Source organism: Mercenaria mercenaria, chromosome 4, assembly GCF_021730395.1.
Source record: "Mercenaria mercenaria strain notata chromosome 4, MADL_Memer_1, whole genome shotgun sequence".
NCBI classification, from domain to species: domain Eukaryota; kingdom Metazoa; phylum Mollusca; class Bivalvia; order Venerida; family Veneridae; genus Mercenaria; species Mercenaria mercenaria.
Window position 1 is genome coordinate 8,921,050 of NC_069364.1, and position 23,400 is coordinate 8,944,449.

The following is a 23,400-nucleotide window of genomic DNA, read 5'->3' on the forward strand; positions in this document are numbered from 1 at the left end:
GTATGAACGCCAGGTTATGCTAATCCTTCAAAGTGGTATCAAACACAAAACGATGCTTTTTGGTCATGTTCTTGATTTTAATGTTTTCACTTGTTTTCGCGACTTCACAAAAGACATATATTGGCTTAGTATCATTGCAAACATTCATTCGATAATGCAGCCCTTTAGTAATTCTTTAAACTGACTGGGTAAAATCATTGAAATAAGTCATGGATCTGTTTCATGAAAAAAATACTTGAACAAGCAATAAAGTTATTTTGGAGGTGAGTTGTTCTTGTTCTTGAGTAAAATACAACGTTATCATGCCACTAAATATGATTAACCTATTCGCAAAAAAAAAAAAAATATGAGCCGTGCCATGAGAAAACCAACATAGTGGCTTTGCGACCAGCATGGATCCAGACCAGCCTGCGCATCCGCGCAGTCTGGTCAGGATCCATGCTGTTCGCTAACAGTCTCTCCAATTCCAATAGGCTTTAAAAGCGAACAGCATGGATCCTGACCAGACTGCGCGGATGCGCAGGCTGGTCTGGATCCATGCTGGTCGCAAACCCACTATGTTGGTTTTCTCATGGCGCGGCTCATATGTATTACATTATTACCTTTGTGACAACTATCGACAGCTGAAGCTAGCTCAGATTGAGATCGTTGTAGATTTTCCAGACTTGTTTGAATACATTCAAAAAATTCGTCCCTGCGTTCAAGTAACTTGAGCTCCTCGATCGCCTTGTATATATCAAGCTGATCGCTCGACAATGTAGAAATAAGATCTATCAGCCCTTGCCTTTCTTCATCGGACATCGTATAACTCAAAGTTGTAATCACCAAAGACAGTTCGCTCCATATACATGTAAACTTTCGCGTTTCAATCGCAGCATCATTGGAATGTCCGTGAATATCGTTCCTCATGTCCCTTATTTTCTTTAGAGCTAGCGTCTCTGTCCCGGATAACTCATTACTCAGGAAGTTTAGAGCAATATACGATAACAATGAGATATCCCATTTGGAAATGTCCGAATAGTGTGGCGGTGGTGGATACAAGATATCCCGCTGCAGCTTTGATATCTGTTTTGAGTTACAAATATCAGCCTTGTTTGTCTGAAGAAATTCATTAAGGCTAACATTCTGTTTCTTCAGTCCTTTAGTAAAGGTTTTCCTCAGGACCTCAGTGCCCCCTTTAATAAGCAGCAGTATAAACCTGATGTAGTGCTCGTTTTCAAGCTTAATCATGGTTCTTGGAGTTGTAAATCTGGAATTTAAATATATATATAAAAGAAATTTTAAAACTTAGAAATAATATATAGCAATATATTTAAACATTCCGAATCGACTGTACGCCTCTTTAAATTATTCTGCAGGCACATAGCATCTTCGTTGCGTTTAAATATATTAAATCATGCTTCTGACAAATATTGTTTATCAATTAAATTACGTTTAAACAAGACTATATAATACAGGTATATTTACTCATGCGCATATATCGACAATGTATAACTAAACCACATGTACATTACCGTTACTATTACCTGAAAAGTTATATCCTGTATTCATAATCTACATATTGACGTATCATATCTCAAAGCAAACGTGTTTGAATACATTAAACAAATTCGTCCCTTAAGCTTCTCGATCGCCTTGTATATATCAACCTGATCGCTCGACAAAGTAGAAATAAGATCTATCAGTCCTTGATTTTCTTTTCTCGGAAAAAATGTAAAACAGAAAAAGAGTTTCATTTCGGCTATTCCAAGTCAGTCATTTATTATTTAAATGATTGTACCTTGATAAAACTAAAACTTAACAGACAAGTACAAATTTCCTATTAGCGATGAGCCCATACATACCAGTATGATATCTTGAACACAGCTCTTACAACTTTTACAATATCATTCTAATAATCAGCATTTCTTTTGGAAATTTAAACGCCTTTATACCGTGTTCAGACTACGTTTTTAATCCTACATTAACTTGGGTTTATTTTTTAAACTAGTTTGCGTCCTCACTATATGTGGTGTAAAACGTGAATTTTGTAAAGGTCAAGTGGTTTCTGTAATGTAGCATTAAAACTACCTCAGGAGGTGGTTTTAATACTACATTAAAAAGTAATGCTACATTATTTTACAAATGTGAACACAAATGTGGGTTATAACTGGTTTTACAATCCCAAATCCACAGATCTTACGTTTTGGAGGAATAATACCATGTGTTTCTCTTTTGTATCAAACAATTGATGCTGTGGCTGGCAAAATTAATTGGACTGTTGTTGAAACAAAAACATTAAATTGCGATATGGAGTCATGCTGACGCTCAAAATGGACAATAGATGGAATGAACAGAAATTCTTAGATGAACACAGAAGTTTAATATTGATGACCCCTTCTTGTTTCTGTTAGCTTCAATTCTTTGTAACCTTTTTTGCTTATTGCAAGATATCTGTTAACTTCCAACATTGCATGTATATATTTAAACCACATTTCTTTGCCTAGTGTGGACGCAAACTGGATTATATTTTGATGGGTTTTGAATGTCAGATACCAATTATAGCCAATTAGTGCCTAATAAAAATAAAACCGTTCGGCTAGTGTGAACACGGTATTAGATAATCATATTTAATAACATGTGGAAAATATTGCAAAATCAAATTAGGCAATGTGATTTGAAAAAGTCGCACAGAAAGTATTGAAATTCCACTTTTTCAAAATCTGAATCAAAATCGATCTTCGAGCTGGCTCGAAATTCAACTTTTTGGAAATGTGAACTTCGATCTTCGAGCTGGCCAGCTTGAAATTCAACTTTTAAAAAAAATCTGAATTTCGATCTTCCAGCTGGCTCGCAATTCAAGTCAAGCTCGAAATTCAACTTTAACTTTTTGAAAAATTTAAAATTTCGATCATCGAGCTGGTTCGAAATTCAACCCGAGCTCGAAACTCAATTTTTTGAAAAAATCTGAATTTCGATCTTCGAGCTGGCTCAAAATTCAACTCAGCTCGAAATTCAACTTTGCGAAAACGGCTGAATTTCAATCATCGGGCTACCCTGAAATTCAACCCCAGCTCGAAAACTGAAACTTTTTGAAAAAAAATCTGAATTTCGATCTTCGAGCAAGAACGATATTCACCCCCAGTTCGAAGTTCAACTTTTTGAAAAAAATCTGAATTTCGAAGCTCGAAATGCAACCCAAGCTCGAAATTCAACTTTTTGAAATTCAACCCCAGCTCGAAATTCAATGATGAATTTCAATCTCCGAGCTGGCTAGAAGTTCAAATCTAGCATGAAATTGATATTTGATGTTAAATTTCGATCTTAAAGCTCGCTAGAAATTTAATTTTGATTTTCGATCTTCAATGTCAGTGCCAACTTCTCGACGTTACATTCACTTCAGAAATCGGAATTCTACTTTCCTTTTCTCTTTATTCAAATAAAGTAAACATTTTAGAAAGTGTATTAAAATAGCCAATGATAAATGTTATACATCACATAATTATGAACTTATTATAGAAATCCATTGAAAATACTTAAGGCTTGCACTCCAGACTGCCACGTGATACCCAGTCCTTGAGAATGGCTATTTTATCTAACCTTAGATATTGCAACTACTCTTCCTTGTCTGTACATTTTTTTTGTATTTTAATGTTCCGTGCTTTCATATACTCTTAAGCATACTGTGTTGTGGTTAGCAGCTACAGTCTATATTTCAGCGTTTCATGCATTATACGGATATTGTAAAAAGAAGTTTTTTAAGTATTAAAGAATGGCTATGAGAAACTTAAGACATTATTCATGTGTTTATGTAACTATGCGTAGAGGTGACTCAAATAGATCTAAATAAATAGATTAGAGTAAAAAATCCCGGTCTTGTAGGTGCGTACGTATTTTATAATATCGTTCCACGGGCCATTACTTCTTCACGCTATATTCATTTTGAAATTTTGAAACGTTTAAGATACTGATAAATAAAAACGTGCTGTGGTAGAAAAGGAAGGCCTTCTTGTGGTTTCTTTGCATCAGTTCACTTCATTTAAACACTTTTTTCAACTTTGTGAGGTGACGTGAGCTTAGTTCAACTTAGCTCAGCTCTGCACAGTTCAGATTAGGATTACCCTTACAAAATAGGTCATTGTCTTTGTCACAAATTGACATACGGGCCTTATTTTATATGTAGTGTAAATGCAGGTATTGCATCATCTTTTTGTAAATTTTTGAGTTATTGAGGTAAATGTCAGATTTCACGCATGAAATACCTCTCGTGTTTTTTCTGTATTTCATAACTTAAATTTCCATGTAAATTTCATTAAATTCTGTTCAGTAATAAGAAAGTTGATATTTTATAAACTTCAGTAATTTATGTTTTTATCCCCAAAACCACTATAATGGGCCTCAAATTGTCAATTTAAATTCGCGCCAAAGTAGTCAGATTCCCCGGCTATATCGTGAATCCCGGAAAATAGAAATAGTAAGAGTCCACGGCTTAGCCGTGAATCCTATGAAATTTAATATTTGGCGGGACATTATCCTTTAAATAGACTGGACTAGATATCCCTTTGCGCACACCCCCTTTACGACTTATAGACGAATCTATGTCTGAATTATTTTCTTGCTAAAAATTTATGCTCGATCGAGGTAAGAAATTTATTTGTTAGTTTTTTGTATGTTTTTTGCATTACGATTTTTATTTGGTAAATTTTGTTCATCTACAGAATTCTGTAACATTTACTTTTCGGCATGTGATTTTAGCAGTTTCGGTATGTCGGGATGATTTATTAAATTTTTCAGACTTTTGTAAATTATTTGGAAAGGGGAAATCTAAAATGTTTCATTTATATAAGATGTAAAATTTGTACTGAAATTTGTAACAGGATATTTATAAAGTACTTTTTTCAAAAACTTATGTCAAACATTTTGTTAATTAGGGAAACGCCATTACTGCATTGTATGGTTTAAATGTATAAAATCCTATATGGCAAGTCTAGTGCCATGTTTGTAATATATTATTGTAATATGAAATTGTGTGACAGTCTATTGCATACACATACAATGTCCCGTTTAGTGTACGGCATTAGATATTATATGGATGCCAACTATCATATAACGTTTGATTTACATTGACTTTTGTTAGTTTGTAGTTGTAAATAATAGCTGCAGTTTATCAAGTCCGTATCTATAATGTTTCCTCATATACTTTTCATATCATTTCATGCTTTAACTTTAGTCTTTTAAGTAAGTAATCTTTGTAATAATGGAAGTAATAAGTGACGTATTTTAATCATGTGACGTTTGAACTTAGTAGCACATATGTTTTGTATAAGTAGCACGTATTATTTATGGAGCCTACGGAGGTATGGTGTACCCAAAGGAGCAGTTTTATGCCCGATTTAAATTGTTTTGCTAGGGTGCTTTACCATATGTTATATATTTTAGCTTCTTCCGCCAACGATTTTTCCTGGTGAGTCATAACCCGGAAGTACAATGCCCGAGGTTCACTTGTCTTCACTCGCCTGATGTGATATTCCCAGCGCAGAGCTTACGTCCCATGGTTGTGCCGTAAACCGCAAAGACGATGATTTTTGTTATCCTCTGAAGTCAGCTCAGGGATGCAATCACCTACCACCATAGGGAGCCAACAGGGAATCAACGTATTCACGGTTTAAAAGGGGACTGTATTCTGAATTTAGAAATCTGTTTTGTTTGTGCTACTTAAAGTTCACAATTACATTAAAGACCTGTGTCACGTCAGATTAGAATGGCCCATAAGAACTTTGTATCCTAGAGATACTGAACTTTCTTTTTTTTCTTTCTTAATCGTTTTTTTTTTTCATATCTTTTCATTGTTAATAATCATCTTTTGTAAAATAAATTTGTAAATATTTAAAGGGTGTTGATTTGTTCTGATGGTTACTGTCGCCGGAACGGCCTTCCTGTCACAATGGTGTCAGAAGTGGGTTTGGTCGACCAGACACAGTAGCTATTCGAACATTATTAACACCATTTAACTGCAGCAATAATTTGTAAAGATTCCCTTGTTTTGTTCTATTGGTACACATATAATAGTTTTATTCTTTTTTCAGAGTGACGTCTTACCTCAGACAAGACAAGACAGATCCATTGCTTCAGCTAACCAGCTTTAGTGGTCACAGACTGATAGACAGTTGCATACGACACTTGTTTCTGGGTGAGTTCTTCCTTTTATTTTTCTTTTGGGTTTATTTTGTGTCACTCCTATATTAAGCCACCATATATCTGTGCTGAGAGTGATCGCCCTTGAAAAGGGAGAGTTATCCTACTCACTCTTAATTGTGCGTCGCCCTACTTCTCCCAGTGATCCTTTTTTGTATTAGTGTACTGTATACATACCAGATACAGTATTTTTTTTTGTGTGTGTTAGCAAGATTGTTTACTTGCATATACTTTTACCTATTTTTAAGTTTAGTGGCTACACAGTTGTTTTTATACCTATACTTTATCTTAGGATAAACACTTTGATTTATATTGTTTTATTTGTTACACTAAAGTGTTAACACCAGTTACATTTGATTGATATTTGATTAAAGCTAAGGTATTGTTACAGCTACTGTCACGTAACTTTGTTGATTGTGTGCCTATGCAACCTTGATTGACACATAGTACTGTTCCCGAAACTATGTTTTAAATTTAGTGAGGACGTTTTGTGAGTAAAAATACGTAGGGTATATACTTTGTTTTGGCTTCAGTGGTAACTGTATAGCCTTAGTGAAAAACTAGTGTGGGTCTAGTATTCCCTCACGTTGTTTAACTAGGTCTCGGGTTGTTATAGTAGCTGTTGTACTGTAGTGTTATATAGTGTTAACGTAGTGTAATCATGACTAGGGGAAAGAAGCTAACGAAGGTAGGAAAAGAGTTAGTTATGAAGGAGAGGATTACGTAACTTTGTTAAGGAAGAGCAGGCTAGGAACGTGAGGAAAGACATAGTAATTTAGAAGCAGAGAAAGATAGGTTAGAAGCAGAGAGAGAAAGAGATAGGGAAAAAATTAAGTTAAGCAGGTTCCCAGAAAGAAAAGATAGAATATGAACGACAAAGTATTTAGAAGCAGAGAAGGAAAGATTAGAATTAGAAGCTAGTTACAGAAGGAAAAGATAGAATATGAAAAACAAAGTATTTTAGAAGCAGAGAAGGAAAGATTAGAAGCAAGAGAGTAAGGTTAGAGTTAGAGGGCTGGGTGCAGAAGGAAAAGATAGAATATGAACGTAAGTTAGAACAGGATAAGTTAGAAATGGAAAGGATAAGTTAATGTTAGCTAGAAAGTTAAAAACAGAAAGGAGGAAGCAGAAAGTAGAAAATTAGAAACAGAGCATATGTTTAAGACAGACTTAGAAAAGATGAGTAAGAAAAAGGTAAAGGTTAAGATGCCTCCCTTTGATGAAAAATTGATTCCATGGATGCGTCTTGAATGTGTACGAAACGTACGCTGTTGCGCAGGATTGGGATAAAGAGATAGGTCCCCTTAACTTCCCGTTCCTTCTAAAGGGAAAACGGCAAGAGGTTTTTGATAGCTTCCGTTGGAAGATAGGAAGGATTATGATAAATGAAAGCCGCTTTGCTACGTCATTTCGAACTCACTGACGATGGCTATAAGAAAAAGTTTAGAACTGAGAGGCCTCGGATAATGAGACCTTGTGATGTTTTCTAGCCAGAATAAGTAAATATTAGATGGTTGGCTTAGATTGAGTAAGGTAATAAAACGTACGAAGGATTGTTAGATTTTATAGGGACCAATTTTTAGATGTATGTAATAGAAACTATACCAGAATTTGATAGTAAGAGGTTAGTTAAAGCTAAGGATGTAGCAGAAGATGCAGATTTGTTTGCAAAGACTCGTGGAGGTCCCAAGAAAGTCGTGAATCGAACCAATAAGGACCGGAGCTATAAACCAAATTTGAAATACCTCAGAGACAGTATCCTAGTAGTCGTAATGTAGGCACTAGTAATAGAGGTAGTAGCAATGTTCCCTAATAGAGGAAAGGGGTTTTAAACCCCTTTGGTGTACTGAAGTGTTATAAGTGTGGTCGAATAGGGCATAGTTCATATTACTGTAGGAGTGGAAAGTACGGCGGTAACAGTGCTAATGCAGCAGCAGAGTTAGAAGTAGAGCGGGAACAGGAAAGTAGTAAAGGGGAGAATAGAAATAGTAAGGAAAGTAGAAATAGAGGTTAGAGGCCGTGACCGATCTAGGAGTAGGGGGAAAGAGGAAGAAATAGAGATAGAGATAGGAGTAAGTCAAGTAGGTCAGAGAGTGGAAATAGTATTATAGAACTAAGTAAAGTAAAGGAGTTAGGTATGCTTAGTGTAAGTACATGTCCTACAAAACCCGTACTTGTAATGGTAGGATGTAATCGCTATGCGGGATACGGGTTGTACATGTGTGATAGTAAAACGGGACTTAGTAGAAGCAATCAGTTTTTAGAGAAAACCCGTAGATGTAAGTACATAGATGGGAGTGAACATAAGCTAGATGTAGCTAGAATAGATATTGATTGTCCGTATTTCAAGGGTACAGTAGAGGCGTTGGTTTGTAGATAATCCTACCAATGATGTTATAATTGGTAAGTAAGGGAGCTGTAGAACCTCAGTTTAATAGTTTAGCGTCACAGTAGAAACTGGGGGCGCAAGCCAAAGTTTAAGAAGCAAGTAAAGCTTAAGTTCCGTCTCAGATTTTAGATGTACTAGAGGGGAATTCTTAGAAAAGAAACAGAATGATAGCACTTTAGATTTGTGTAGAAAGAAGGCTGGGGAAAGGGTTTACGATTAAGCAGTGTAGAGGTAAAGGTTCAGTTAGTTTGAGATTAGGAATAGATTTTTATATAGAGAGTAATAACCGCCCAGAATTAGGACAAAAGTAGACAGTTGATTGAACCTAAAGTCTTAGAGAAACTGTGATGAAAGTTGCACATGATTCGTTACTGTCAGGCCATTTGGGTATAAGGAAAACAGTGACAGGGTATTAGCGAATTTTACTGGCCAGAGTAATGGCAGAGGTTAGGAGGTACTGTCAGTCATGTAGTATTTTTCAACGTACTATAGCTAAGGTTAGAGTAAGTAAAGTTTCCGTTAGGAAAAATGCCTTTGATTGATACTCCGTTTAAGAGAGTGCCGTCGATATCGTTGGTCCGATCGAACCTATGACTGATAGGAAAAACAGGTACATTTTGACTATGGTAGATTATGCTACTAGATATCCAAAGTATAGCACACCTATATTGAAACTGGGGAGAGTAGCAGAGGCATTAGTAGATATACAGTAGATTAGGAGTGCCAGAGGAAATGCTTACCGATTGTGGATCGCAGTTTACGTCAGAAACCCTTTTGGCAGAAGTTAGTAGGTTTTTTGTCATTTAAGGGAGTTAACACAACACCGTACACCCTATGTGACGGTTTTAGTAAGAAGTTTAACTAGTTTGAAGCAAATGTTGAAAACGTATGTGTAGTGAGAGACCTAGAGATTGGGATAGGTAATTTGAATCTATGTTGTTTGCTTACCGTGAAGTTCCGCAAGAAAGTTTGGATTTTCTCCCTTTGAGTTACTTATGGTAGAACAATCCGTGGACCGATAACGTGCTAAGAGAGTTATGGGGTGGTAAGACGGAGAATGATGAGGTTAAACCACTTACCAGTATGTTATGGATTTGCAAGACAAGTTGGAGATACGTGTAAGATAGCTCAGCAACAGTTAGCAAAAAGTAGTGCTAGATACAAGAAGTATTACAATAGGAAGGCTAGAGATTTGGCGGTTTAAGGCAGGTAGTAAGGTACTTGTATAGTTACCTACGAAACATAATAAATTGTTTTTACATTGGAAGGGTCCTTACGTAGTAGTAGAGGGATAAATAGACTAGATTACAGGATAGATGTAACGGAAAGTTGAAAACGTTTCATGCAAACATGCTCAAACAGTACTGTGAAAGGAAGGATGATAGTAAGTCTATACCAGATAAGGTATATAAAGTAAGGTTGGGGCAGCTATTGTAGAGGAGATCAGAGAGATTATGATAGATTAGATCCAAATGAAAGTAGTGATGAGTTTCGAGTAGAGTAAAAAGGATATAGTTTTGTGTCCTATAAAGCAGGTACAGAAACTACAAAGATGTAGAGATAAATCCGGAGTTACCAGTAGAAGTAAGCAGGAAGTAGTAGACTTGTTAGAAAATTTCTCAGATGTACTGACAGATATTCCTGGAAATACTAACTTAGTTGAACATGATTCAGTTGTCAACTACAGATCGATAAGAGTAAAGGTTATCCCATTCCTTTTCATTCACAGCCCCGTGTGAAAGAGGAAGTAGATAAAATTTGGAGTTGGGAGTGATCGAACCATCAAAGCCTCCATTTTCCTCCCCTATTGTCCTCATAAGGAAAAAAGATAACAGTATAAGGTTTTGTAAGATTTTCGTCAGGTCCCCAAAAAACTGACGGTTTTCGATGCTGGGAAACCTATGCCAACAAGGAGGAAATGTTTTCAAAACTATCTAAGTATAGATATTTTTCTAAACTAGACTTGAGCAAAGGGTTTTCTGGGAGGTTCCTTTGTCTGAAAAGGCAAAACCCATGACTGCTTTTGAAACCCCGAAAGGTTTGTTCCAGTTTTCCGTAAGATGCCCTTTGGATTAGTTAACGCACCAGCAACGTTTTGTAGACTGATGCGGAAGGTTTTGAAGGACCTAGGGCACTCAGATAGCTTCATTGATGATATCCTGGTGTATACAATCACATGCCAGAACATGTAGTAGCCCTTACTGAGTTGTTAACCAGACTAAGAGAGGCTAAGTTAACAGCAAAACCGACTAAGGTTTTATAGGTTTTCAGAAGTTAGAATGTTTTAAGGGCACATGATAGGAGATTGTTCAGACCCTTGAACCAGTTCCAAATAAGGTACAGGCTATACAGGATGCCGAAAGACCGAAAACCAAAAGGCAATACGTTCATTCTTAGGTTGTAGTTGGATTTTACAGAAAGTTTATCCAAAAATTTTTCCGCCATTGCAGTTCCGCTCACAGATTTGACGAAAAAAGGGTCAGCCAAATCTTGTAGAGTGGGGTGAAAGTCAAGAAAGGCTTTCAAGACTTTGAAGGCTAGCTTAATGGGTCCGCCTATTTTGAAGTTGCCAGATTTTAAATCAGACTTTTATATTGAGAGTAGATGCTTTAGATTTAGTTTTAGGCTCAGTATTGCTTCAGGAAAGTGATGGAGAGAAATTACCTGTAGCGTATGCTAGTAGAAAAATTTCTACCTAGGGACAAAAGTACTCAGTGATAGAGAAGGAGTGTTTAGCGATAGTATGGGCCCGTAGCTAAGTTTCACCGGTATTGTTCGGTAAAGACTTTGTATTAGAGACAGATCATCAGCCGCTCACTTATTTGAATAAAGCGAAACTTAGCAAATTCCAGGCTATGAGAGGGCATTGGCATTACAGCCATATAGGATCAGTATTAGAGCCAATTTCCCGGTAAGAAAATGAGGGGCAGATTATTTGAGTAGTGTAGACAGTGGCTATATTATATTGTGTACAGATGTGACAGTGTGTGTTTTTCTTTTTGTGTTTGCTATTTTCAGTATGTCATTTTGCTTTCAATTAAGAAATTATAAAATTTTCTTTTTAAGGGGGGACGTGTGTCACAAATTGACATACGGGGCCCTTTTTTATATGTAGTGTAAATGCAGGTATTGCATCATCTTTGTAAATTTTTGAGTTATTGAGGTAAATGTCAGATTTCACGCATTTAAATACCTCTCGTGTTTTTTCTGTATTTCATAACTTAAATTTCCATGTAAATTTCATTTAAATTCTATTCCCGTAATAAGAAAGTTGATATTTTATAAAACTTCAGTATTTATGTTTTTATCCCCAAAACCACTATAATGGGCCTCAAATTTCAATTTAAATTCGCGCCAAAGTATCAATTCCCCGGCTATATCGTGAATCCCGTGAAAATAGAAATAGTAAGAGTCCAAAGGCTTAGCCGTGAATCCTATGAAATTTAATATTTGGCGGGACATTATCCTTTAAATAGACTGACTAGATATGCCTTGCGCACACCACCTTACATTATAGACGAATCTATGTCTGAATTATTTTCTTGCTAGAAATTTATGCTCGATCGAGTAAAAATTTATTTGTTAGATTTTTGTATGATTTTTGCATTACGATTTTAATTTTGGGAAATTTTTGTTCATTCTACAGAATTCTGTAACATTACTTTTCGGCATGTGATTTTAGCTAGTTTCGGTATGTCAGGATGATTTATTAAATTTTTCCCGACTTTTGTAAATTATTGGAAAGAGGAATCTAAAATGTTTTTATTAAATAAGATGTAAAATTTGTACTGAAAAATTTGTAACATGATATTTAAAAAGTACTTTGTTTCAAAAACTTATGTCAAACATTTTGTTAATTATGGAACGCCATTACTGCATTGTATGGTTATGTATAAATCTATATGGCAAGTCAGTGCCATGTTGTAATATATTATTGTAATATAAAAATTTTGTGACAGTCTATTGCATACACAAACAATGTCCGTTTAGTGTACGGCATTAGATAAATTTTATGGATTGCCAACTATCATATAACGTTTGATTTTTCATTGACTTTGTTAGTTTGTAGTTGTAAATAATAGCTGCAGTTTACAAGTCCGTATCTATAATGTTTCCTCATATACTTTTCATATCATTTCTGCTTTAACTTTAGTCTTTTAAGTAAGTAATCTTTGTAATAATGGAAGTAATAAGTGGGCGTATTTTTAAACATGTGACGTTTGAACTTAGTAGCAAATATGTTTTTTATAAGTAGCACGTATTTTTTATGGGGGCCTACGGAGGGGATGGTGTACCCAAAAGGGGCAGTTTTATGCCCTGACTTATTTTTTTTGCTATGGTGCTTACCATATGTTTTTATATTTAGCTTCTTCCGCCAGACGATTTTTCCTGGTGATGTCATAACCCGGAAGTACAATGCCCGAGGTTCACTTGTCTTCACTCGCTGGATGTGATATTCCCAGCGCAGAGCTAACGTCCCATGGTTGTGCCGTAAACCCCAAAGACATGATTTTTGTTATCCTCAGAATCAGCTCAGGGATGCCCAAACACCTACCACCATAGGGAGCCAACACGGAATCAACGTATCACGGTTTAAAGGGACTGTATTCTGAATTTAGAAATTTTGTTTTTTTTGTGCTACTTAAAGTTCAAAAATTACATTAAAGACCTGTGTCACGTCAGATAGAATGACTAAAAGAACTTTTGTATCTAGAGATACTGAACTTTCTTTTTTTTTTTCTTTCTTATAATCAGTTTTTTTTTTCATTTCTATTCATTTTTTATAATCATCTTTTGTAAATAAATTTTTAAATATTGTAAAGGGTGTTGATTTGTTCTGATGGTTACTGTCGCCGGTACGGCCTTTCCTGTCACAGTCTTACAATTCAATGAATTAGATTTTGACATATACTGTGTAGACCAGGAAAAAATGTACTAGCACAATACACGATACAACAGCTACGTACACATTTTCAAACTGAAAGTAGTGTCCGTAAGTATTGACCTGGAACTCGTAAATATTCCGTATGTTTCCGTAAATTATTTTTTTCGGTGTCCGAACCTAAACTAAGATATAACTATTGAAAAACCAATAAGATATAGCATCATGTTTCATGTGCAGATACAGTTGTGGGGATAAAGCGTTCTTGAAAAACCAATAAAATATACCATCATGTTTCATGTGCAGATACAGTTGTGGGGATAAAGCGTTCTTGAAAAACCAATAAAATATACCATCATGTTTCATGTGCAGATATACATGTAGTTGTGCGGACAAAGCGTTCTTGAAAAACCAATAAAATATACCATCACGTTTCATGTGCAGATATAGTTGTGCGGACAAAGCGTTCTTGAAAAAACAATAGAATATACCATCATGTTTCACGTGCAGATATAGTTGTGCGGACAAAGCGTTCCTCTACCAATTTCAGGATTGTATGTTCAAATCTTCTGTCTGACCAAATCGTTTTTTTTTTTTGTCATATAAATTTTATCTGTAAAATTAACAGAAGGAAAAATGATAACACTTCTCATCAATTATCAACGAAATACTCTACATCAACATACTTCCACGTATATGTCAGTAAACCGTTCTAAAACCTTCAGGACCGGACAAGTATTCATTCAACGGACAATTCCAGAAACTGTTGTTAAACGTTTCATTAAATTATGTAATATCGATGTAGTTACAAATACACTAAATTACAAATAAAATGGTCTTAACTGAATTCAGTGCCCATGGTAACGTGCTTTGTTACGCGGTATAGAGCTTGCGCCGTATATAGCTCACGCATGAGCTACATTCGAAAGTTGACAGCGCATACAGCTGACGATGAGCTGTATCAGTGAGCATGCAACGAATACAGCTTACGTAAGCTGTATATACTTTTCAGAAAGGTCTGTCGTCTTAACGTATATAGCTTACATATTCTGTATAAAACATTTTTGTGATCATCATCATCATCGTCGTCGTCGTTGTCGTAATAGTAGTGCTAGCAGCAGCAGCAGCAGCAGAAGTAGTAGCAGAATAGGAGTTGTAGGAGCAAAGCAACAATAGTAAGAGCAGTAGTAGCAGCAGCATTAGCAGCAGTAGTAGTAGCAGTAGTAGTAGCAGTAGCAGCATTACTAGCAGGAGCAGGAGCTGTAGTATCAGTAGTAGTAGCAGCAGCAGTATTAGTAGTAGCATCAGTAGTAGCAGAAGTAGTAGTAGCAGCAGTAGTAGCAGTAGCAGAAGTAGTAGCATCAGCAATAGTAGAAGTAGAAGTAGCAGTATTAGTAGCAACGGCAGTAATAGTAGCATCAGCAGTAGTAGCAGTAGCAGTAATAGTAGCAGCAGCTGTAGTAGTAGTAGCAGTAGTATACATATAGTATGCATGGTTAGCTTTGAAACAAGTTGGAATAAGATGGTATTGCATTACAGACATATGGTACAGAAATAGATGAAAGTGTTGGTCATAAATATATGTTTCACATATGATGATGACGTTATGTTTCATACATACATACATGATGATGACACATAATGATGATATGATCACAGTCTTATGTTACACATATCACGATTATTTAGGTGATAACGTTGTGTTTCATATTTTATGATGACTGGCGTAGTGGTAACCTCTCCGACTTTTATGCGCGTTACCATGGGTTCGATTTCAGTTCGTTCAGACCAATTTTTTATCAATATATCGATATCATTTTTACACATTATTCTAAGAAAGATATCTTTTTTCTCGTACACTGAAAACAGTTCCTTCAATTGTCTGTTGAATGAACGAACACTTGTCCGGTCCTGAAGATTTTAGACATTTTGTACAACGGTTTACTGACATGTACGTAGAAGAATGTTTAACAGTAGACTATTTCGTTCAATAAATTAACGATAAATAAATCATGATAAGTATGGCCACTTTTCCTTCTCTTAAATTTACGGTTAAATAAAATAAATGATGTAGTCAGACACTGGACTCGAACCCACAACCCCGAGATTAGTAGCTAAACGCTGATTCCCCACAGCTTAAAAACGCTGATTCCCCACAGCTATATCTGCACATGAGAAATGTTGATGTTTTAAAATTAACAAATGTATATTATTAAAGTTCGGACACCGAAAATTAATTTACGGAAACAGAGTGCCAGACAATACACAGTGTAACTTTTCTTTGTTTATTTACATTACTGACATCAGTTATTTATAGTTATGTATTTTTAGATTTCTAGATATCCAATCTATGAATAGTAACATTCACCTATATATACATGTAGTTACATATATTTAGATGTCTGGTTTCCCAAACTATTATTAGTAAACATGTCGTTCTTATCTTCGATGAGTAGGCATCCGATTATTTTTCTTTTTTCCTAAAGTTAATGTTAAAATAGTGTTTGAACAAACGATCAGTTTGCACGACTTCAGCCTCAGGCTGACAAATGCAAGATTACATTTAATACATGCCTATCACTAGAACGAAAAATTTGTAACAGGCCAGGCAACGTGGTGCTTTCTTAAAATTACCACAAGATTACCTGAATGTTATTTTTTTCTTCATAAAATTAGATATTACATATAGAAGACTTTATGTCAACGCAATGTTTCCACTTGATTTGAATTTAAACGGTGCGGGTAGTACTTAAAGCCCTGCTCCGCAGCTATTCAAATTCTATTGTGTGTATGCAACCCATGATTACAATACCTGCATGGTAACAGTTAACGGCCACGCGCCACACCTTAGCACGCAAAACCACAGGTATTTTATATAATACACTCTATTTTGACAGGCGTCACTGTTCATAGTCAGGATTTTCATGCTTTTTCAGTGACAATTTAGGGTTTATAATAAAAGGTAGGACTGGAGCAGGTCTTTTAATTTAAACCAAAGTATCGATTATCTAATTTCTTCGCTTGAATGACTGAATGTGGTAAATGCATATAATACGAAAATGCCGGTGTAATGAAGTATTTCGACCCCCATAGAATAACGACCCCCCGGTCATTATTCTATAGAAAATGTGACTCCTTTCCTGTAAAATATTGACTTCCCTTATAAAAAACTGACTCCCTTTGAAAACTCTATAGAATAACGACCCCCCGTCATTATTCTATAGAAAAACTGACACCTCCAAGTAAAATACTGACTCCCTAAAGATGACTCCCTTCGAATCTCATAGAGTAACGACCCCGGTTATTATTCTATAGAAAAAGTGACTCCTTCCATGTAAAATACTCACTGCCGAAATTAATATACATTCGAACTCTCATACAATATCGATTCCCGGACATTATTCTATTTAAAAAAGTTACTCTTTCCGTGTAAAACACCGGCTCCTAAAAATACTTTCGACGATAATATCTATTAAAAAGTGATCCCCACCAAACCTAACGGACACTTTTACTAGATCTACAACTCTAATACCCTCCATTGCCAATAGATAACATTTTGATTGTACTACTACTACTGGTGCCGCTACTTCTATTGCTATTACTACATGTACTTCTTCTTCTTCTTCTACTACTACTACTACTTCTAATACTACTACTACAACAACTGCTACTACTGATACTACTATACCTGCTTCCACTAATACGTCTTGTACATCTACCTCTTCTTCTCCTGCTGCTGTTGTTGCTGACACTTATTCCTCTGCTGCTGCTGCTGCTGCTGCTGCTACTGCAACTGCCACTACCACTGCCACTACTACTACTACTACTACTACTACTACTACTACTACTACTACTACTTTCTATTGTTGCCGCTACCGTACTTTACTGCCACTGCTAAGTATTGCAACTTCTATTAATACTAAGTTCTATGCTAGCAGATTCTTGTGCAGTTTTCTTCTGAAGAATTACTTCATACCGAAGTTTGCAGGGATTATTGACACTGGTGTGTTTTGTAAACGTATTGTGAATTGTTATTTTTCTGAAAAAAATGTATACACCAAGATACAGCGTCTAGAAATAGAATCCCTTTTCCCGTTGCGGAATGCTCTGATTTCTGTGTCAAGTGATGGTATCTGGGGCTAATGAACAAACGGAAGGACGGACGGACGGACGGACAAGGGCAAACCTATATGCCCCCTCCCCCGAGTGGGGGCATAAAATGCAGCAATTAGGCCTTAGATACATGAGTTATCACTAAATTTGACCAACTGACCGGGGGTCGTTTTTTTATGGGAGTCAATATTCTTCGTGAGGTTCAGTTTACTTCACGTGGGGGAGTCATAGTACTATGATCTGGAGGTCATAATACTATGACCGGGGGGTCACTTTTTCTATAGAATAATGACCGGGGGTCATTATTCTATGGGGGTCGAAATACTTCATTACACCGGCATTTTTATTCTGTTAGGAGACGTTACATTATTAGATGTGTATAAATACTTTGAGTTGCATTGTTTTATTTAAAGAACTAATTAAAGAACATGTCAACAACTGTGCATAGTTATAATAGTTTTATGTGTGTACTCATATTTTGTGGTCTAAAAATATATTGATTTAAGGGATATGTGTAATATCACAAGAGTAGTTTCATAGAAAAGTGTATGCGAATAGTGTGAGTCCTTTTAATTTCTAACAGAGATAGTTTAACATTCTTTTCTGTCAACCGCTATAGTTTCATGTATGCAGTCCTATATTTCCCGGTCTGTTAATGTAAGAAGAGAAATTTATAATACTTTCCCCGATATCATTGGTATCTAACCCTTAGGAAATCATTCTATCATATTTCGCAATATAAGTACCTTAGTTTTGTTTTTGATACACACTGCCGCTTTTGTTTTGTTTTGTCGCCGCAATCTTCTGTCGATTGTGTTGTTTTCCTTGTCGACCCCGTGCTTGGTCGTCATGTATATGTTTGCTATTAATTTATTTTCTCTATGTATGTAACATGTGTTTTATGAAATTTTATTTGTAATTGTGCATAGATGAGACTTAGATAAATAGATAAATATGGGAATAATGTAATATCGTGGCGGGAGTCAGTGGGATCATTTTATAATGGTTAGCAATTGGCCCTTGTTCATTTGAGATACACAGTAAAGTTGACATTTCTCTTACGGATATTCTAATTTTTCTATTCTAGTGCATGTAAACTGTTTAAACTCGCAAAGTCAGTAAGAAGAGTAACTTTCAATATTCAATTTATGATTTACTGATTGTCAGCTTTTTTCACAGTTCACCATTAACTCTTTATTAGGGCCTATACAAATTTTAAAAATCAAAATAATGATTAGTCATGAAAACTGTTTATCTATACTTCACCAAATATTCGTAGTATAAGAAATAAATTTGACTTTATGAAAGAATAAAATACAACTACCGGGTTTTGATTACATGTTCAGAAGGATAATACATGTCATTCTGGGTTTTTTATTTTATGTTTTATTGCTTGTTCTTTCTTATAATCACACTAACAAGTCGACGTGCATCCCCTTTTCTGTAACACTCGAGAGAGGGGTTGACATTATTATATTGATAGATAGAGATTGTTTACTAATTTATATATCCGCTTTTTAAGACCTACAAGACTGATTAATTTAGAAAATATACTTCCTGGATCACTTTGGGTAAAAATTAAAGATAAAAAACAAGCAATTCATAGACCAAATCATCACACGGTCAATGTTGGGACTAACTGCATAGATGTTTAAAAATGCTTTAGAATTAAAGCAAAACTTTATAATGGTAGGCGCTATAAATGAAGACCAGCTTAACATGTCGATAATGCTATTAAACAATATGACTAATTTTATAAATTCTCCCACTCTAATTACATCCAGAACATTACGTTACAAAGTTACACAAAAGCTATTTATGGTTGTATTTAAGGTATTGGACCCCTAATAGTAATGTTTAAAAACTTGCATTTGCTTGATATATTCTTAAAGTTGACCATATTTCGCACTGTGTTGCAGATTTTAAACAACTTTTACCGTGCCGTTTTTTGTAAATTTTGTATGATGTATGGTATTTCCTCAAGCTCAAGTAGAGGCAATTTCAGTGTGATGGCTACTATTAAAACGTTTGCAAAAATGCATTACAGCATTAATTTTGTTTATAAATAAAAGAAACAACAGACTATTGTTAAACAATTATAAAACACAAAATACTAATGTAAACATCATTTTTTCTAGGGTGCCTCAAGTAAACAGATTTAATGAGACAGCATTCTAACTCCAACATTGAAAAATTAAGGTCGAATCCTGTGGGTCTGTTTTAAATTTTGCTCACGTCATTTAAAAGTAACCTTGGGGCAGAGGTAAAACCTACCTGCATTTCTTTCACAATATGTAATCTAAAGAATGAAGGCAAAATAGAGAACTTTTACTGATTCAGAAGTAAATTCACTTTGAACAGCAAGAAACTGGTTATAAAATGAAAATTTTACACTTTTGTACAAAACATCCATAACAGGTCTTGAAAGAAGTAAAAACTTACCAGAAAAAAGGAAAATATGGGAAAAAAATTGCTCTCAGTGGGGCTTGAACCTACGCCCCCCCCCCCCCCCCCCCCCCACCCCGCGAAAATAGCAGTCACAGTAGGTTTATATTAGGAACTGAATACTCTTCAAAAAGGAGGTACTCTATTACGGGTCCAATACCTTAAATGTAAAGCTTATCGTACGTGGCCTACCCGGGTCACATCGGAGGACAGGTGCGTCGGTCTAGAAGTTTGGGCAGACTTGAAATTTGTCAAGATTATCCCAAGATAGTTGATTGTTTGACGTGTGAGATAAAAATGTTCAAAGTTTATTGTTATCAATTTGGCCGTTGAATACAAATTTTGCATCATTTTCAATAAAAGCCCAGTATAAAAAATTGAACTCTGCTTCATTTTTCGCAAAAACGGCGATCATTTATATGCACCAGAATATATCTTAATGGGAAGAGACACATCACTCGGCGGGGGCATCAGGTAATAGGGTGTGGTTACGAACCCTCAGCCGTGAGACCCCTTTTAAGTATATTTTAAAGTAAACTGTGTAGATTATAGCCTAGTTCCTAACCTCGCTTGGGTTGTAGGTGGCATACGGAAGGTCGGCGGTTCTACACACCTTTAATGTTCGGAGAATTCTTCTTCCATCATGAAAAGCTGGAATGTCGATCTAATTACGACTTAAAATCCAGTTGGTGTGACGATAAACACAACTTATTTACATAGACCTATAAGTTCAGTACAAGAAACGGTTTAAAATATTGTAGACTATATCTACTATAAATAATGTTAGTGCACATTCAAATCTAGGTCAATCAATGAACGCTTTAAAAAAGCTGGATAGAAATAACCTAATGTCTGAAATATGATCAACATTATACCCAAAAGAATTAACTGTACCTTGCTATAAACCATACATGTGAAATTTGCTCCTTTCTTGTGAATAATCCAACACTTATTTTACTTAAAGGTTAACCGTTTTAACAGAATCAAAAGCGAAACTACCTGCATTTTCCGAAAATAGAAAACGAAAACCACAATAACAGGAGCGTAGCCTCTTGTTAAATTCGTCTGGCAAAAGTGAGGTTGATATATTTCTCTATTCTAACATGGCTCGAATTGATTTCCAGTTAAACAAAGAAGAAAATCAAGCTCTGTATATTCTGCGATAAACAACGGTTGACACGCGGGAGCATTAAGACGTCAATTATGACGTCAAATTGCCGCATGACGTCCGATACATTACTGCTCGCGTAATGGAAGCCCAGTATAATATTTATTAAAATATATTAATGAGCATGTCAGAATGAAAACAATCAAGGTCTTCTTGTGATTTATCGTCTAATTTACCACGGTTCATCGTTCAGATGCTTTAGTATTTAACCACGAGGGCTAACGCCCTCGTGGTTCAATTCCTACGCATCTGAACTCTGAACCGTGGTAAATCAGACGATAAACCACTCGAAGGCCTTGATTATTTGTTAATTATACATGTTTGTTATTTTCAAATAAATCATTATCTATTTTCATCACCAAATTAAAGATGTGCCGTTTGCAAACTACAGATCTACAGTAAATTTACTCATTATCGTAAATAGCATTTATTTTACTTTAGTTACTTGTACGGGTAACATAGGAATTGTCTTCTTTTATCTATTTTTAACGAAAGCAAGCTGTAAACATTTTCAATTCATACAAATATTAAGCAAATCAAAACCATAAAGAACAGTAATTAAAAACAAAAATTTCTTGCACTAAATGTTAGTTGAGCGGCAACATGGAACCATGTATACCACTTGATTATATCGCTTGCAGAATCGGCATAGCTGGATGGCGAAAAAAAAACCACACACACACACAAACAACAAAATGCACACGACCGAATATGACCGACAAGACATGACCTAGTTCTACCTAAAACACAATATGATTTTATTTCAAATGGTTCTTACAGTAAGTACTAATAAACTTTGATAATGTGGCAGTTGAGTCCAATAAGTCCAGGGGTGTTCAAAGATAATTCGTCATAGATCTATTGTAAAGCAAATATTGGATTTACCTGTATTGGAAAATAAACAGTGTCGATTGTATTGAGGTCAACTGCCACATTATCAAAGTTTATTAGTAAGTAAGTAATTTATTTATTATTATAATAGTGACTTGTGTTATACTCTATAAACATAAAGTACATTTAAACATATACAGACAAAGAACACCCAGCCCCATGGACTTATAAGTCACTGTTAAATACAACAATTATCTAATACAAATACAACACGAATTAAATTGAATTAACATGACAATATCTGAACAATTTCAATAATGGACAATTTAAATAAGAATATGTAAGCTTACAAGTGTAGTCATTTTAGCACACAAAAAGGGCCATCTTGACGGTGATTTGAACACTTTGTGTGATCAAGGCCCGACGAATTTCACTTGATCCAAATACAACCTCCCAGATGAAACCGTTGTTATTTTCACTGTATTTAATGCAGCTATTCTTATTTTGTGCTCTTTATACTGCCTGACATTAAATGAGGTTTAAATTTGTTTTGTTTTATTTTGATACATGTATATATTTTTTATAATCAATGTAGGTAAAACAAAGAACAGAACAGAACATACCTTTATTAACTTAAGAAGTCAGTGGTTGTAAAATTATTGAGTTCCTTTATAAAACAGACCAACTACAGAGAGCAAGGCTTGTCTTAAAGTTATACAGTCAAATCAGTGTTAAAGACCACAGAACAGAGACCACCTGGCTCTAAAGACCACATGTTTTGTTTCCCATTTTTACATTTACAGTGTATTTGGCTATTTGATAAACGGCATTGTGTCTGAAATTATTAGTCCTCCACCTCTGATTCATACATGTGGGGAAGTTGGCAGTTACTTGCGGAGAATAGGTTTGTACTTGCGCAGAATCCAGGAACACTGGTTAGGTTAACTGCCCGCCGTTACATGACTGAAATACTGTTGGAAAAAAAAAACGGTGTTAAACCCAAAACAAACAAACAAACAAATCTCCCAAGGGCGGTATTTATAGGCAGGATTGATTACAGATGTAATAACATTGCTAGTGTGTTGGGTACAGACTTCTTCACAATGTTACACATTTATTTATATCACACTATTTTTTTTATATAGTCTTATTTTTTACTACAAATTTCATATCTGTTATCAAATCTGTTCATCAGGTGGATCTGAACCTCCATTCATACTTTCTATATGTAGCCCAAACAAGCAATAAAAGGAAGGGAAAAACGAAGGTCATGTTTTATCAATGTTTATACTTCCCAAATACGTTGGTGGTTTTACGCCTGAAGTAAAATAATATAGACACTACAAACTGTTTATATTATCGATTTTACAGTTAAATAGACAGGTTAAATTATTCAAA

General features: G+C 35.3%; 1 protein-coding gene across 1 annotated transcript in view; it reads right to left on the reverse strand.

The window, feature by feature from the left end:
- LOC128556118 (uncharacterized) overlaps window positions 1-21,003 on the reverse strand; it is a 34,905-nt gene extending 13,902 nt beyond the window's left edge. Inside the window, exons 1-2 of the mRNA XM_053540038.1 lie at window positions 20,898-21,003; window positions 603-1,249 (exon numbers count right to left, since the gene is read on the reverse strand). Coding sequence (XP_053396013.1) covers window positions 603-1,230 — 628 coding nt within the window. The 5' untranslated portion in view covers window positions 1,231-1,249; window positions 20,898-21,003. The remainder of the gene's footprint in view (window positions 1-602; window positions 1,250-20,897) is intronic.
- Window positions 21,004-23,400: the final 2,397 nt, after the last annotated feature.